We start from the raw sequence: 17,131 nt of genomic DNA on the forward strand, positions 1-17,131 counted from the left end.
TGTGTGTGGGAATGCAAGTTGGTGCAGGCACTTTGGAAAACAGTGTGGAGATTCCTCAAAAAATTAAAAGTGGAGCTTCCCTATGACCCTGCAATTGCACTACTGTGTATTTACCCCAAAGATACAGATGTAGTGAAAAGTAGGGCCATCTGTACCCCAACGTTCATAGCAGCAATGGCCACAACCGCCAAACTGTGGAAAGAGCCAAGATGCCCTTCAACAGACGAAGGGACAAAGAAGATATGGTCCATATATACAACGGAATATTATGCCTCCATCAGAAAGGATGAGTGCCCAACTTTTGTATCTACATGGACGGGACTGGAGGAGATTATGCTGAGTGAAATAAGTCAAGCAGAGAAAGTCAACTGCCATATGGTTTCACTTACTTGTGGAGCTTAAGGAACAACATGGAGGACATTAGGAGAAGGAAAGGAAAAATGAATTGGGGGAAATCGGAGGGGGAGATGAAGCATGAGAGACTGTGGACTCTGAGAAACAAACTAAGGGTTTTGGAGGGGGCGGGGTTGGGGGGATGGGTGAGCCCCGTGGTGGGTATTAAGGAGGGCACGGATTGCATGGAGCACCGGGTGTGGTGCATAAACAATGATTTTTGGAACATTGAAAAAAATGAAATGAAATTAAGATGTTAAAAAAAGAATTTCAACGACAAACAGAAACTGAAAGAATTTGTGGCCATAAGCCAGTCCTGCAAGTATATTAAAGAGGATCCTTTGAGTGAAGAGAGCGCCCAAAAATAATAAAGACCAGAAAGGAGCAGACAGTATACAGAAACAGTAAATTCAAATATTTCTATATACTAAATTCATATATTTCAATAATTACTTTGAATGTAAATAGACTAAATGCTCTGTTCAAAAGATGCAGGGTATCAAACTTGATTAAAAAAAAAAACAAACAAGTCCCATCGATATGCCATCTTTAAGACACTCATTTTAGACTCAAAGACACCCCCAGACTGAACGTGAGGGGATGTGGAACCAATTATCACGTTAATGGACATCAAAAGAAAGCTGGAGTAGCAATCCTTATATCAGAAAAATTAGATTTTAACCAAAGACTGTAATAAGAGATGAAGGACACTATATCATAAAGGGTCTATTCAACAAGAAGATCTAACAATTGTAAATATTTATGCCCCTAATTCGGGACCAGCCAATTATATAAACCAACTAATAACAAAACTAAAGAAACACATTATTAATAATAAAGTAATAGTGGGGTACTTTTATACCCCACTTACTGCAATGGCCAAATCACATAAGCAGAATGACACACTGAACCAGATGGACTACACAGATATATTCAGAACATTTCCTCCTAAAGCAACAGAATACACATTCTTCTCAAGTTCACTCGGAACATTTTCCAGAAGAGATCACACACTGGGTCACAAATCAGGTCTCTAATGGTACCAGAAGATTGGGATCATTCCTTGCATATTTTCAGACCACAATGCTTTGAAACTCCAACTCAATTACGAGAGGAAAGTTGGAAAGAACTCAAATACATGGAGGCTAAGGAGCATCCTACTAAGGAATGAATGGGTCAACCAGGAAATTAAAAAAGAATTTAAATTCATGGAAACAAATGAAAATGAAAACACAACTGTTCAGAACTTTGGGATGCAGCAAAAGCAGTCCTAAGAGGAAAATTTGCAGCACTACAAGCCTTTCTCAAGAAACAAGGAAGGTCTCAAATACACAACATAACCTTACACCTACAGGAGCTTGAGAAAGAACAGCAAATAAAGCCTAAACCCAGCAGGAGAAGAGAAATAGTAAAGATCAGAGCAGAAATCAATGAACTAGAAACCAACCAACCAACCAACCAACCAAACAAACAAACAAAAAACCCCAGCAGAACTAATCAACGAAAAGAGGAGCTTGTTCTTTGAAAGAATGAATAAGATTGATAAACCCCTAGCCAGACTTATCAAGAAGAAAAGAGAAAGGACCCAAATTAATAAAATCATGAATGAAAGAGGAGAGATCACAACCACCACCAAAGAAATACAAACAATTACAAGAACGCATTATGAGCAACTCTACGCCAACAAATTAGACAATCTGGAAGAAATGGATGCATTCCTAGACACATAGAAACTACCAAAACTGGACCGGGAAGAAACAGAAAACCTAAACAGACTCATGACCAGGAAGGAGATTGAAGCAGTCATCAAAAATCTCCCAACAGGGACGCCTGGGTGGCTCAGTTGGTTGGACGACTGCCTTCGGCTCAGGTCATGATCCCGGAATCCCGGGATCGAGTCCCACATCAGGCTCCCAGCTCCATGGGGAGTCTGCTTCTCCCTCTGACCTTCTCCTAGCTCATGCTCTCTCTCACTGTCTCTCTCTCAAATAAATAAATAAAATCTTTAAAAAAAAAATCTCCCAACAAACAAGAGCCCAGGGCTGGACGGCTTCCCAGGGGAATTCCACCAAACGCTTAAAGAAGAATTAATATCTATTCTTCTGAAGTTGTTTCAAAAAATTGAAATGGAAGGAAAACTTCCAAACTCTTTCCGTGAGGCCAGCATTACCTTGATCCCAAAACCTGACAAAGACCCTATCAAAAAGGAGAATTATAGACAAATATCCCTGATGAGCATGGATGCCAAAATTCTCACCAAGATACTAGCCACTAAGATCCAACAGTACCTTGAAAGGATTACTCACCACGACCAAGTGGGATTTATTCCTGGGCTGCAAGGTTGGTTCAAATCCACAAATTAATCCATGGGATACAATACATTAGTAAAAGACAGAATAAGAACCATATGATCCTCTCAGTAGATGCAGAAAAGGCGTTTGACAAAGCACAGCATCCTTTCTCGATTAAAACTCTCCACAATGAAGGGATAGAGGGTACATACCTCAATACTATAAAAGCCACCTGTGAAAAACCCTCAGTGAATATCATTCTCATTGGGAAAAAACAGAGAGCTTTTTCCCCTAAGGTCGGGATGATGGCAGGGATCTCCACAATCACCAGTGCTATTCAGTATAGTAATAGACTAGCCTCAGCTATCAGACAACAAAAAGAAACAAAAGGTATCTGAATCGGCAAAGAATTCAAACTCTCACTCTTTGCAGATGATACGTTATTTTATGTGGAAAAGCCAAAGACTCCACCCCCAAACTGCTAGAAGTCCTAGAGGAATTCAGTAAAGTGTCAGGATATCAAATCAATGCACAGAAATCAGTTGCATTTCTAAACACCAACAACAAGACAGAAGAGAGAGAGATTAAGGAGTCGATCCCATTTACAATTGCACCCAAGACCGTAAGATACGTAGGAAATAATCTAACCAAAGAGGCAAAGAATCTGTACTCAGAAAACTAGAGAATACTCAGGAAGAAAATTGAGGAAGACAAAAAGAAATGGAAAAACGTTTCATGCTCATGGACTGGAAGAACAAATATTGTGAAAATGTCTATACTATCTAGAGCAATCTACACATTTAATGCAATCTCTATTAAAATACCATCAACTTTTTTCAAAGAAATGGAACAAATAATCCTAAAATTTGTATGGAACCAGTAAAGACCCCAAATAGCCAGAAGAATGTTGAAAAAGAAAACAAAGCTGATGGCATCACAATTCCAGACTTCAAGCTCTATTACAAAGCTGTCATCATCAAGACAGTATGGTCCTGGCACAAAAACGGACTTATAGATCAATGGAACAGAATAGGGAGTCCAGAAATAGACCCTCAACTCTATGGCCAATCAATCTTCAACAAAGCAGGAAAGAATGTCCCATGGAAAAAAGGCAGTGTCTTCAACAAATGGTGTTAGGAACATTGGACAGCCACATGTAGAAGAATGAAACTGGACCATTTCCTTATACCATTCACAAAAATAGACTCAAAATGGATGAAAGACCTAAATGTGAGACAGGAGTCCAACAAAATGCTTAAGAAGAACACAGGCAGCAACTTCTTCGACCTCAGCCTCAGCAACTTCTTCCTCGGAACATCGCCAAAGGCAAGGGAAGCAAGGGCAAAAATGAACTACTGGGACTTCATCAAGATCAAAAGCTTTTCACAGCAAAGAAAACAGTCAACAAAACCGAAAGACAACCAAAAGAATGGGAGAAGATATTTGCAAACGGCATATCAGATAAAGGGCTAGTATCCAAAATCTATAAAGAACTTATCAAACTCAACACCCAAAAAACAAAAAATCCAATCAATAAATGGGCAAAAGACATGAGCAGACATTTCTGCAACAAACACATGAAAAAGTATTCAACGTCATTTGGCATCAGGGAAATACAAATCAAAACCACAATAAGATACCACCTCTTACTAGCCAGAATAGCCAAAATTAACAAGTAGGAAACAGCTGATGTTGGGAAGGACGTGGAGAAAAAGGAACTGTCTTACACTGCTTGTGAGAATTCAAGTCAGTGCAGTCATTCTGGAAAACAGTATGGAGGGTCCTCAAGACATTAAAAATAGAGCCATCCCACAACCCAGCAATTACATTACTGGGTATTTTACTCCAAAGGATAGAAACATAATGATCCAAAGGGGACCCAGCACCGCAATGTCCACAACGGTCAAACTATGGAAAGAGCCCAGATGTGCACTGACAGATGAATGGATAAGAAGACGTGGTTCATATACACAATGGAGTATTACTCAGCCATCAACAAATGAAATCTTGCCATTTGCAATGACGTGGATGGAGCTGGAGGGTGTTATGCTGAGTGAAATCAGTCAGAGAAAGACAATTATCATATGATCTCATTCATATGTGGAATTGAAGAAACAAAACAGACTGAGGAATCCCTGACCTCTACCTCCGAAACTAATGGCATGCTATATGTTAATTAATTGAACTTAAATAAAAAATTAAAACAAGAAATAAATTAAAAGGGAGGGTTTTGCAGCAAACCTCAGACTCTTCGGACAGACCCCCCTAGACAGACAGACCCCCTCAGTCCGACCGCTTCAGAAAGGCAGCTGCTGCCCAAGCCTCGCCCGGCCTCTCCCGGCTGGTCTCCGAACAGGACTGAGACGCGTCCCTGCTTGAACAGAAGCAGCAAGTGCCCAGAGCTGACCAGAGCTGATGGGGGCAAGACCCGGGCCCCCTCTCAGCCGCCGCCCGCAGACGGACTTGGGGTTCGGTTCGTGAACTCCCTGCCCCCTTGTTATCTCGTTTGTCGTGTGGCTTGTCTTGTGTTCACTCTCTGTGCTGTGTTAATCACGTGGTGAAATGTCGCTAAATTTGGAGACCCGAGTCTGCTTTAGGATGACGTCGCCTTGTTCGATGATGGCTAGAGCGGGCATTGTGGAAAGACAAAACAGCTCGTGCGTGCACCTTCAGAGCGCGCTCACGCCCCCGTCCCCGGCACTGCCAAGCAGGCTAATGGCACGTAAAATTCCACGGCCAGCCTTTGCCCAGGGAGTGCCATGATTTCCATGCTGCCCGAACAGAAGCCTAGGGAACCTGGCTCAGAGAGGGAGTTGCTCCCACGCAAACAGGCCCTAGGATGGCCTCCTCGTCCACCTTGGGCCCTGCTCTGGCTACCGAGTTCCTCTCCACCCTTCTTGGCCCACTGCCAGTGCCTTTCCTCTGGGAAGCTGGCTGTGGGGTCCCGCCCAGGGCTCAGCCCTAGCCTGCAGGGCAGGGCAGGCGGGGCTATCTCAGGTGCGTCCTGCAGGACCGGATGTGGGACAACCTTGTCTATCCAGTGTGCCATCTTGCCTCTTCTGGAAAATACCAGCTGCCCGTACTTAGCAACAGGGGCGTCCCTACATCCCGGCTCCTTGCTGTCCAGACAGACCAGAACTGGATCAGCCAACCATCCCCTGCCCCGGGCACAGAGAGGGAATCCCTCCCACTCTTGCCCAAGGGACCTGTCCTCGAAGGGACCAGCTGGGACATGCCCAGACAAGAGCTCATTGTGTTTCTATGTGTACTCTCAGAGAACCCCTAACCCGTGAGGCTGGGATCCCTCAGGATAGATACAGAGAAGCTGGTATTCTAGATGCTGTAAGAAAATGGAGGGCATCAGTGCTGGGGCAGGGCGGGGAGAGGCTAGGCTGACCAAGAGCAGGGCCCAGAACCCCTCAGAACACCAAAGTTTTTGCTCAAAACACTCAAAGGCTTGCACTACCCTGATCCGTCCAATTGGTCCTCTCTGCCCTCAAGCAAACTGGCCTTTTTTTGCTTCTCCCCATGCTCTGGTTGTGGGTCCTAAGACTAGAACAGCTTCTAATCTCTATGGCCAGGCTTAGGGCTCAGCCTAAGAACAGTGTCAGGGTTCAGACAGGGAACACAGGGCTGGAGTGTGAGCAGCGTCGGGGAGCAAGAACTCTGTCCCCTTCAAGATCCTCTGAGCTTGTTTGGATTAAGAATCAAATCAACATAAAACAGATTAACAGGAGAAAATCAAATTTAGTAAGTGTACTGCAAGGAGTCAACATAGACACACAAATTCTAAAGAGAGGGAAAATGAGGTCTATGTGTCATTCCGAACTAAAGAGAAGGGGCTCGGGGGTTTCAGAAGAAAAGGACGCATTATTTCACAAGGCGAAAAGAAAAGCACATGTTTGATGGTTAGACGTTTGCCCTGCCGTACAGATGGGTCCTTCAGAATAAATTTCTCTCTGCTAATCACCCTCTTCTGGGAAAGGTCCCAGTTTAGGTTCTCCTGTGTAGTCCAGGGAGGACAAAGTTTCTCTTGCGACTGCAGGGTCTCAAGTGCCTTCAGCTCAAAATAATCCACGTACCAAAGTGGTAGTTTCTGCTGGGGGTGTAGGTGAGGGGCTGTCTTGAAGCCCTTCGCCAGGGTCAGGGCTCAGGGCATGAACATGATGAGGGCTTAGGGTGTGACCAAGATCAGGGCACTCCTTGGTTAATGCAGGCGTGGGAGACCCCTTTTCCAGGCCCTGCCCGACAGGGAAGGGCGTCAGTTCAAATTCTGGGTCTTGCTCCCTTCCTCGTCAGAACAGGAGGAAAGACGGGAAAGAGACAGGGTAGAAAGAAAAGGCCAAGGGAGGGGTAGGAGAGAGGGAGGGGGAGGTAGGGACAGGATTCGGCCTCTGGTTCATGAGGCAATCTTGGGCTTCCTAACAGAAGTCAAGGTCACTTCCGGGAAGGTGAGATCAGGCTCTTCCGGGCTGGCAAGGTCTATGCTGGGTGTCCGGCTGAGAGCCTCACTGCTGCCCCAGTTCCCTCACCTGCCCTGCACACCTGCGGGACAGGAAGTCCCACGTCTCCCTCTCGGCCACTCTGAGGAATGGAGTGCCACAGCCGGAGAGGGAAGCCATGCACTAATTGATTGTGGCCTGGGGCGGGAGTCTGGGCTTAATTGGAGAAGACCCAGCTTGTAAAGTTTCAGATGCCCAATTAGTTCAACGAGGGGTGGGTCCACCTCCTCCGCCAACTCCTGGGCCACCCATCCCACCCCAGCCCAGGACAGGCCCTGTCCTCCCTGCTTTTCCCGTGGGAAGAGTCACTGCTTCCTTGACGGATGACGCCCCACATAGACCAATCCCAGAGACCCTACCCCATGAGGCCCGCAGAATCTTTGCCCCAAAGGTCCTTTAAGACATGGTGAGCCAATTCGGTAAGATCCAGCCAAGCTTGCACAGAGAGTTCTGGGGACCCATCTCCCTGGCTCAGCTGGCCCCTTCGCATTGGCCCTTCCTTCCCCATCTCCTCGCCCCTACTTCAAAATGCGGCCCACCTGGTACCTTCTTCAGGTAGCAGCCTCCGACATTGAAAGCCAGGCTGTGCGTGGGGTCCCCGTCATGGTACCTGACGGATCTCTGTTAGTGCAGGTCTGCTGCGTGCCCACACTCAGCCTCTCATTTCCGCACCCCTGCACCAAGGGCCCAAACCCGACAGTAGGAGTGAGAGCTGCTGGAGCCAAAGGTTGTTTACTACCTGGGGTCGGGTGATCCTAGAGTGCCAGGCCCCCTCCCCACCCACAGCTGCTCTGCGGCACACTCAGACAGGCACGGAGGCCCAGGCAGGGTTACCTGGGAGCTGGGGGTGGGAGAAAGGTGAGAAGCAGGTCTGAATTCGCTGAGAGGAGGGGTTGTAGTCAGAGTCACCCAAGATGGCAATGGCAGCTCGCACGTGTAGGGAGGGGCTCCCCTTCCCTGGAACCCAGGTAGGGCCCTGCTAGAAGAGCTGGAGAATGCGATCGGCCCCTGAGCACCTGGCCTCTTACCCCGTGAGCGCGGAGCCGAATCGAGGGCCAGCCCCCTGCCTTGTGCTCCGACATCACGGTCTGGGCTCTGTCACACCCCTTCTCATCCTGGAAACAGAGTCAAGAACTCTCTCAGGCCTGAGCTGAGGACGAGGTGGGGTCTGGGAAGGAACTCAGTCCTCGGGGTCCGGTCTCTGTCCCAGGGCAGCTTCATGCGGGCGGGATCCGTCAAGGCGGCCAGGGGCTGCTGAGCAAGGCCCGGCTGCCGGTCATGGCCACGGCTGCAGGAGGTCACCAAGATCAGTGGTGAGATGAAGGTGGGAAGACTGGGTCCATGGACTCGAGTACATGGGGTGACCCAGGAGGGTGCGTGGGGTCGAGCGCATGGGGCGCGTGGGGTGCAGAGACGCGGGGAGCCAGAGCGGACAAAGCGGCTGCGGGAAGTGGAACACACTAACCCGGACAGAGCGGGAGGACAGGCTGGCGTAGATGGGGTGGAGGGGGCGGCCGGTGGGGACGGAGCAGGTGGTGAGGACGGGGGGGGGGGGGGCAGAGTGGGTGTGTGGGGGATGACGATGGAGGGGACAGTCTGGATGCAGTGACTGGAGAACATGGACTGCATGGTATGGGGGTGGGAGTGGAGGAGGTGGTTTGGATGGAGGGGATGGAGGGGATGACAGGATGGAGGGGATGCTGTGGGTAGAGGGAGTGGCGTGGACAGAGAGGTGGAGTGAATGGTATGGACAGAGTGGATTTAGGGGATGGAATGGATAGAGGGATGGTGTGCACGGGCGGCTGGTGTGCACAGGTGGCTGGTGTGCACGGAGCGGCTGCTATGAATGGAGTGGACGTAAGGGATGGAGGGTGGGGTAGAGAGAGGAGATCGAGGGGATGGAGTGAACAGGGATTTAGAGGCTGGTGTGGGTGGAGGGGATGAAGGGGAGAGAAATTGAATGAGGCAGGAGGCACGGCGTGGACACTGGGTTTGCGCAGCCAGGATCCCTCCCATCTTAGCACCTGGATGTGAGTGAATTTCAGGCTTCATGACCTGAGCTGTGTGTTTGCCGCACCAGGTGCCCTGTAAGCGGCTCCTGATAAGGTGAGCCCACCCCCATCTTTCTGGTGCTAGGGCAAATGAGGCCTCACACCCCATGTGGCTAAATTTATGAAAGTTCTAAAAGAAGTTTAAAAAAGGAACATAAAGTATCGTTGACAAAGATCCCATCAGAGTAAGCGAGTGGTCCAGCGTGCGTTGGGATGCCAGGCTCTAAGACAATCTGCTAGGCAGTGGCTGTGCAGAGAGCGCCCGTCCCAGCCCAGGGTCTGACCCCTGCCACACAGCAGGGCCCCCACATTCAAGCACACAGCCCCCAGCCTGTGCGCCTGCTCTACCACCCATCCCGCCACCAACCGTCTCTGCTGCCCTTGTACCCAGGGATGGGCACGTGCAGCTCGGCCCAGCCCCGCCTGGACACGGGCTCCGGGTAGACACAGGCAGGAATACTGGGTCTGAGGATGTCCTAGACAAGGATGATTCTGCAGGGGCAAGAAAGAAGGGGCGGGTACTCAGGAATCAGGCCAGGCCTGGATGAGGGCATGGAGGCGTGTGGATTCACTCCAGAGGCTGTGGGGAGGGCAGGGGCCTGGGGGGCACAGGGGAGGCCGGGGAGCCGGGGTTATGCAGATGGTGCGCACCTTCAGGGCTCTCAGTGGATGGTCACACAGTCAGGGTGGCATCTAGAAGGGTGGCTATGGTCACTGGGGAGGGCACTCCAGCCGCTAGAAGAGAGGGGCCTGTGGCCCTGGGAGGGGCTGGAGGAGAGACACCAAGAGGTGTGAGCTCAGACCCTCAGCCCCTGGGAATCCAGCCAGACCCCAAAAGAGCAAATGGGCTCAGCCTCCGGTGGGCAGACTCTTCCCTGCCTCCTCCCCAGGCACCCTTGTCTTCTGTGGTTCCCCCAAGCCTGGTCTGGAGGCCAACGGGCAGTGGTCCGGTGCTACCTGCAATGCTGGGCCGCACCTCTGGCTCTGCCCACACCCACTTGGTCGGCCCCTCGGACCAGCAGCAGAAGCACGCCCAGGGGCTTACTAGGAATGCATGGTCTCAGGTCCTGCCTGGGCCCCCAACCCAGACCAGCACTTTCCCAGAGTCCCATGTGATCCATGTGCATGTGAAAATTGAGGCGGGCTGGTCCACAGCCAGCTTTCAGCCAACAGTGCCTCAGTGTCCCCATCAAAATGAGGTTGGTGTCTCTCTGATTGCCTGTCCCAAGGGGGAAGCTCAGGAGAAACTCAGAAGACCCCTGGCAGAGCTGCGTCCCCGAGGTCCCTAGAGTGGGCACCCATAGACCATCATTCCTCTTCCTTCTCCCCAGCCTGACCTGGGGCCCCATGGTATCTATGGGGACCAGGAGGCCAATGGTTCAGGAGAGAGGACATGGTGGCCTCCCGAGAGTCCCCAGAGCCTGGGGGTGGGGCAGAGGGAAGCCCAGGCAGCAGGAGTCAGGCCGGCCCTCCCACCCTGAGCTCTGCTCCAGCTAAATTACTAGGTTTGACCCCCCGCCAGGACGCCAGCCATATAAAGGCACCTGGTGCTGGCGGCTGCCCAGTCCCAGCCAGTGGATGCCCCACGATGAGGCCACTCCTGCTGTCTCTGCTTCTGGCTACTCTGTGCGCTGACCTGGGTAAGGGCCACTGACCTGGGTGGGAGGGACTGGGACAAGCCGACGCTGGGCGGGACCGGCTGCCTCGGCGGGGTCTGCTGGGAGCTGCAGGGGCGAAGGGAGAGCTCTTGTGGCTGCTCCTTGATCAGCCAGACCTGGAGACCTTTGTGCCCCTTGTGTCCCCTTGTGTCCCCTTGGGCCCAGTTTCTGGTCTATCTGCATCTTGTGGGGTGAAAGACCTCGGTGGGGGGCCCGAGTCTCCAGAGCTCCGGGCTGGCGGTGGGAGCAGCTACCAGCTGGGGGACCTCCACCCTGTGCTCCTGGAAAAGGGGCGTTCTCGTGCTGAAACCGCAAAAAGGAGTGGGTCACCCCCTCCCGGCCCCAGCTCTGTCTTTACCTGATGACCTGGCTGTGTGACCTTGAACCAGAGCACCTGCTGCTTTGGGGCCACCGGAAATGGGGCCTGGGGAGGGGGTGATCCAGCCTGTGATTATCAGCAGAGTAATTACCATCCAGGGATAATGGCCCCTCAGCGTCCCCTGAGTGGAGGCGGTGAGGTGGGGACTGTGGCCTTGGGGAAAGGCAGAGAGGGAGGCGCCTTGGGGATCAGACCCAGCCTGGGTGGGGGAGCTGGAAACAGGCAGGGTGCTTGGGCAAGGTTGCAAGGCTGGCTCTGGGAGAGAGCAGAGGACAAGGTGCTTATCAGAAGAGAGGCTGGCGTGGAGGTGGGGCGCGGCTGTGCGGGGCCCCACTGAGGATGTGCTCAGAGCCCCTAGCTCACAAGGCCCCTCCAACCCCTTGGGGGGAAGCAGAGGCATAGTAAGGTTCTTGTTCAGAGAAACCTAGGACCTGCACCCACCAGCATCCGGGACTCTGTTGCAGACAGGACCCTAGGGACAGCCAGGGTCACCCCAGATACCCTATTCTTCTTGGGGGTTCCAGAACACTAGCCTGGGAAGATAGCCTGGGACCCTGGGCTATGACCTTGACTTGATTGCATGGTTCAGCCCCAAGCGTCCTCACTTTCCGCACAGGAGGAAGGGTCTTTGATGGCCGCTGACCCATGTGTAGGGGACGCCATCACCCCTTCTCAGGTGCCGGCTTCGACGTCCGAGTGGCACTGCCTTGCCCAGAGCACACCACAGGGCCCAAGACCTGAGCAGAGGTGCCCTCTCTGGCAGCACAGGCCCCCATCCTGGCTTTCCCACCAGCCCAACTGCCACGTCACGGCTCTGGGGACGCCCACTCCAGGCAGCCTTCCCAGATGGACCCCGCCCTGTACTGAGACTCAATTCTTTCTGGGCCGGGTGTCCCACAAAAGTGTCTATTGTAGTTTCCAACCCATCCCACTCAGTCACACATAGTACCTCAGTCGGCCACCTCTGGGTCCTGCAGGGTCTCCTTGTGGCTGGGAACTGGGGCCAGTCACACCACATGTGGGGTCTGACTAGAACTGGGGCCTTTTGCTGTAGACCTCCCTTGGATCAGGCAGGCAGGTCCCAGGCAGTGAGGGGCAGGGCCGGTGCCTCCTGGTAACTAAGCCGCCCTCAGTGTACACTGTGTTCGAAGCCCTGCGGGTCACGGCTGGGAGCCCAGCGCGGGGCAGGGGTGGGGGAGAGCCAAGTGCTTGATGCTCATGTCATGTCCTCTCCCGGCAAGGCTACACTAGTCCCATGATGGTCCCTCAGAGAGGGGCAAGGACAATGAGAAGCAGAGCCCAGATCCCCCCAAAATTAGCTCTCCTTGCATTGCCCCTGCTGCCGGTGCCCACCTCTGTCCCAGGTCCCAGGGCCGCCTGCAAACGCCAGGCCACACGCTGCACCCCACTCCTGCCTGTGGGTACTCCCTGCCTAGCGCCGGCCGGCCTGGGGTGCGTCTCCAGCCACCGAGTCTCTAGTCCCAGCCCAGGGGACCAGGAGCGGCTCTGCAGGGAGGCTGGGAGGAAGACGAGGTGCAGAGAGGGACAGCTGGGCAATGGTCCAGCCTCCCCACGCCACCCCCCGCCCGGGCTCCCCTGCCCAGACTGACAGGGGCCTGTGCTTGCTTCCCCCTAGCCCCGGCCCTGCACTGCCACGTGTGCTGCGGCCACAAGGACTGCGAGTCTCTGGTGGAGTGTGCCCCAACCGACAAGTACTGTGTGATCACGCAGGCCAGTGAGTACCCCGCGCCCTCCAGCCGGAGTCAGAGGGGTCCACGCAGGAGATGTAGGCGGCAGGGAGCAGGCCCTACAGGGCTGTGGCAGGACGAGACATGGAGGGAGGCTGGCCCCTGGAGGACCCAGCGGGCATAGCCCTGCAGGGCCACCTGGCCGGTAGCAGGTGACAGGCCCCCGCGCCCCCCTCAGCTTCCGCCTGGGGAGGGGGATGTCACCAGACACACCTATAACCCGCCTCCTCCAGATTCCCCCCCATCCCCCGGCTGCCGGCCTCTTCTGACCCCGTGGGATAGGCTCTCTCCTTCCTCCGACCTCCCAGGATGCCCTTTGCAGTCTGCTCCCTCCGTGAGCTCTCAAGGGCTGAGTCGGGGACTGAGAGTGACGGTGACAGGCAGGGTTGGGGCACAGACCACAGAAGGTCACATGGTAGTACACAAGGGGTACAGTGATTCTGGTGACCCCGAGGAGTGGCAAGCCTGACGGGGTCGCAGAGGCCTGGACAGGGCAGTGGGAAGCCGTCCTGGAGGCACAGCAAGGACAGGGTGGGGACTGAAGGGAGGGGGCTAGAAGCTGCTGTGAGGCCCCCCCGGCAGCCCCCGAGAGAGGAGGAGGTGTGACGCGAGCCGGGTCCCCTGTAGACGGTGGTGTGTGGCGGTCCAGGAGGCCCTGGGCTCCTGGGAGAGAACGAGGAGCCCCCCACAGGTTGCTGTCACCATGAGTGTCCTGGGGGGGGGGTCCCAGCAGCATCCCCAGACTCCCTGGTTGACTCAGGGGCTCTGCCATGGGCCAGGCAGACAGGCAGCCTCACTGGGCCCAGCTCCCTATAAACCTGGGTGATCACGAAGGCTTTCCTGCTTGGGACACAGGCCCCTTAGTGCGAGGAGGTGTGGTGTCTGGCCGGGGACACAGGTGGTCTTGCCCCACCCCTATCCCCCGCTCGGCCCAGGGCCCCATGAGGAAGCAGCACAAACAGTCCACTGCCCGCAGGACCCTTCCCTGTCAGGCAGCAGAGGACCGCGCCCCAGGACCGTGTCGCGTTCTCAGAAGCCCCACTCAGCCCCACTCAGCCAAACCCTGGGGGTGGGGGGTCACCTGGCCCACAGCCTGGCACCTGCTGGCTCTGGCCCGGTGTGAGGCTGGGCCGCGCGGTTCTCGGCCTTGAGCAGCATCGGTGGCGGAAGAGCATTAAAACCACAGACCTTGACGTGAGTGGGGTGGGGGGGGGGTGAGGAGGGGCCGAGGGGGCTTCTCCCTGGCAGTCCCCAGCGTACCAGGAGCCCCCGTGGGCCCCCAGTTCCAGCCCCGCGGTGGGGGCTTCCTTCACACCCCCAGACTGGCCCTCTCGCTGGCTCCTCATGGACCGTCTGTCGCATCTGTCCGTCCCTGGGTCCGGCCGGGCAGCGTTCCCTGAGCGGGTCCCCCAGGAGCAGTGGATGTGTTGACCTTGGGGCTGTGCTGGAGGGCTGTGCTCCTTACAGGGGGCCATGAGTGAGGCACTCCTGTGTGGGAGGGGGAGGTGAGGGGCCTCCAGGAGCAGCACCGGGGGTCCCCTGGCTGGGGAGTCCGGCCGTGGACAGGTGGTAGTTCCGTCACTCCTGTGGGCCTCCTGCACCACTGAGGCCCCTCCAGCGGGTTATGGGGGTGGCAGCGTGTCCCGGCTCCCTGATGGCAATCCCAGGGGTGGAGGGCACCGCCTTCCTCGCAGCATAGTGCCAAGCAGTCTTGCCGGTGACAAAGATGAGTGTCAGGGGCTGTCAGGCCTCCCGCTGCACCCTCTGACTCAGCCCTCCCAAGCCTGACCCCGTAGCCCGTTTCTCAAGGGAAGAGCCTGGAGCTCAGACTCCAGCAGGGAGGAGGCTGCTGCGTTGTGGAAATGCCACTGGGCCCTGGAGACTCGGGGTGGCCCCTGCCCCCATCCATTCTGTCCATAAATACATGCCCCTTCCTGCCCCGACAGCATGGTCCTGACCAACCATCAGGTTCAACTAAGAGTTTGCTCCTGGGCTGCGTGCGGTCCCGCTTGTGGGAAGGGGGATGTGTGCAGGGGCTGGGGCCTGCCACTCACCCTGGCCCTCCCAGTGCTGTTGCCGCCCACCTCTCCCCCTGTTCTGTCCTTGCTGGCCCAGGCTGCTCTCCCCGCGGCCCTGTGCACGGCGCTCAGTACGGGCAGCATTTTCTCGACCGGCTCAGAGCTGTGCGGGGAGTAACTTTGCCGACCCCCGAACAGTCTCGGAGGGGCGGCTCTGGGCATCTGTCTCCTGGACCAGGAAGCTGAGCCGAGAGGTCATGCTGCGCACTGGGGTCGTCCCTTTCTGGCAGGGCTGTGGCAAGTGCGCTGAGTCACAGGTCACAGGTGGAGGGAAGTCCCGCACGGTCACAACACCGCTGGCTTGAGCGGCCGTCCGGGCACTTTGGGAACCCGGTGCTCAGCTGTCCCCGGTGCAGGAGCAGAGGCCAAGCCAGAGGGTCACATAGCTAGAGGCATTCTGCCTCCCGGCAGGACAGGGCAGAGCTGGGGACTGGGCCTGGTCCCTCCTCTAGACCCAGGAGTGAGTCCAGGCACCTGTGAGAGGGAAAGGTTGAGGTGGGGGGCCACCGAGGGGCCTGGACGGGACTCCCCAGGCCTGCGGGCACCACGGAAGGAGGCCCTGGAGGTTGGCCGTGCGGGCGGTGCTGCTGGCCCTGGGCTACCGGCCTGCCCCGCTGCGGGCTGGCCGGGTTGTGGGGGGGTACCCAGGGCACGCCAGCCATGGGCCCTCGCGCCTCTCTCCACAGCAAACCCCGGTGGCATCTTGGTCATGAAGTCCTGCGCCCCGGTGTGCCCCAACAGCACCATGTCCTCGGACGGCCGCACCCTCTCCGTCTCCTGCTGCCAGGGCAGCCAGTGTAACCGCAGCGCAGCCGTGGGCCTGGCGGGCAGCCCAGGGACCCTGTGGCTCAGCGCCTCGGTCAGCCTGCTGTGGCCACTGCTCCGGGCGGCCTGGTGAGCCCGCCGTGCCCGCCTCGGCGCTGGCTGTCGCCCGGACCCCGCGGTCCTTGGCAGCCGTGCCGCTCTCCGCACACTGCCAAGCTGGGAAGAAGAGCTCCTGCTTCTCGTGGGGCTCCTCCCGGCTTCCCCTGGCCACACCCAGACCCTGGGCTCTTGCCCCTGGGAGGGAGTTTCCCCCCCTGCTCAGGAAGCCCCCTCCAAGGGACCCTCAGCCCTCTCCTGGGGTCCCAGCCACCCGGCAGTGGGAAGGGCACCTCCATCCCTCTGGCACCCTCCACCTGCTTTCAGGGACTTCCACTGGGGCTTCCTTCCCAACCAGGTTCGTGTGCCCAGAGCTGCTGTGCAGGGAGGGAGGGGGGGGGTTCAGAGGTCGGGGCATTCCCCCCACCCCGGCACCAGCCACCCCTGGGCTCCCACGTGCATCCCCCACCCACTCCTTCCACTGCTGACTCACACCCCAGTGGGCACGCTCGCTCCTCCTGGCCCACCAGGGCCTCCTGGGAGCCAGGCGCCCTGTTGGAACTGCCAGGCCCCTCCTGGGGCCCTTGGTTCACTGCCCGAAGCTTGGAGAGGGGATGAGGCTTTCCGGGATCGGCACCTCCCCACCCCAGTCTCTGCCAGGTAAAGGCAGGCTTGTGCCCGATCCCTCGGCTGCCGGCTGTCACCGCCTCGGGCAAGGGTGCGCACAGCAAGCCCACCCCTAGGAGCTCGTGAGAGGAGAATAAAGCCACATATCCTGTCCTGTCCCCATTCTCTGAGACACTGCACTGGGGGGTGGGGGGGCTGTACCTCTGACGAGGCAGGGAGCTCTCTACAGAGGGTGGGCGCACCCTCCACGCACGAGCTCAGCGAGGACAAGCACGCTCCCCTCGGAATCCAAGAAGCCAGCATCCACTCCCACCCCCTCCACCTGGAGGCTCACATGGGGTCCCCTGACATCCGTGGTCAGCCCCACCGTGTGCCCCACAACCCCCTCCGTCCTGCATCCCCGGTCAGGGCCCAGCCAGGCACCCAGGGCTCTTCTTGGCCGGCAAGGCCCTCCGAGGTTCCAGCTTTCCTCCCTCGCCTCTGTGCAGGGCCTCTCCTCAGGACCCCACACAGGTCCCCTTGCCCACAGCTCCTGCGGGGTCT

General features: G+C 56.0%; 1 protein-coding gene across 1 annotated transcript; it reads left to right on the forward strand.

Moving 5' to 3' along the window:
• The first annotated feature begins 10,764 nt into the window (after window positions 1-10,764).
• LOC125099257 (ly6/PLAUR domain-containing protein 2-like) lies at window positions 10,765-16,655 on the forward strand. The gene is made up of 3 exons (XM_047728716.1): window positions 10,765-10,877; window positions 12,911-13,009; window positions 15,787-16,655. The coding sequence occupies exons 1-3, from the start codon at window positions 10,826-10,828 to the stop codon at window positions 15,996-15,998; spliced, it is 363 nt and encodes a 120-aa protein (XP_047584672.1). The 5' UTR covers window positions 10,765-10,825; the 3' UTR covers window positions 15,999-16,655.
• The last annotated feature ends 476 nt before the right edge of the window (window positions 16,656-17,131 follow it).

Source organism: Lutra lutra, chromosome 4 (genome assembly GCF_902655055.1).
Source record: "Lutra lutra chromosome 4, mLutLut1.2, whole genome shotgun sequence".
Taxonomy (NCBI): Eukaryota; Metazoa; Chordata; class Mammalia; order Carnivora; family Mustelidae; genus Lutra; species Lutra lutra.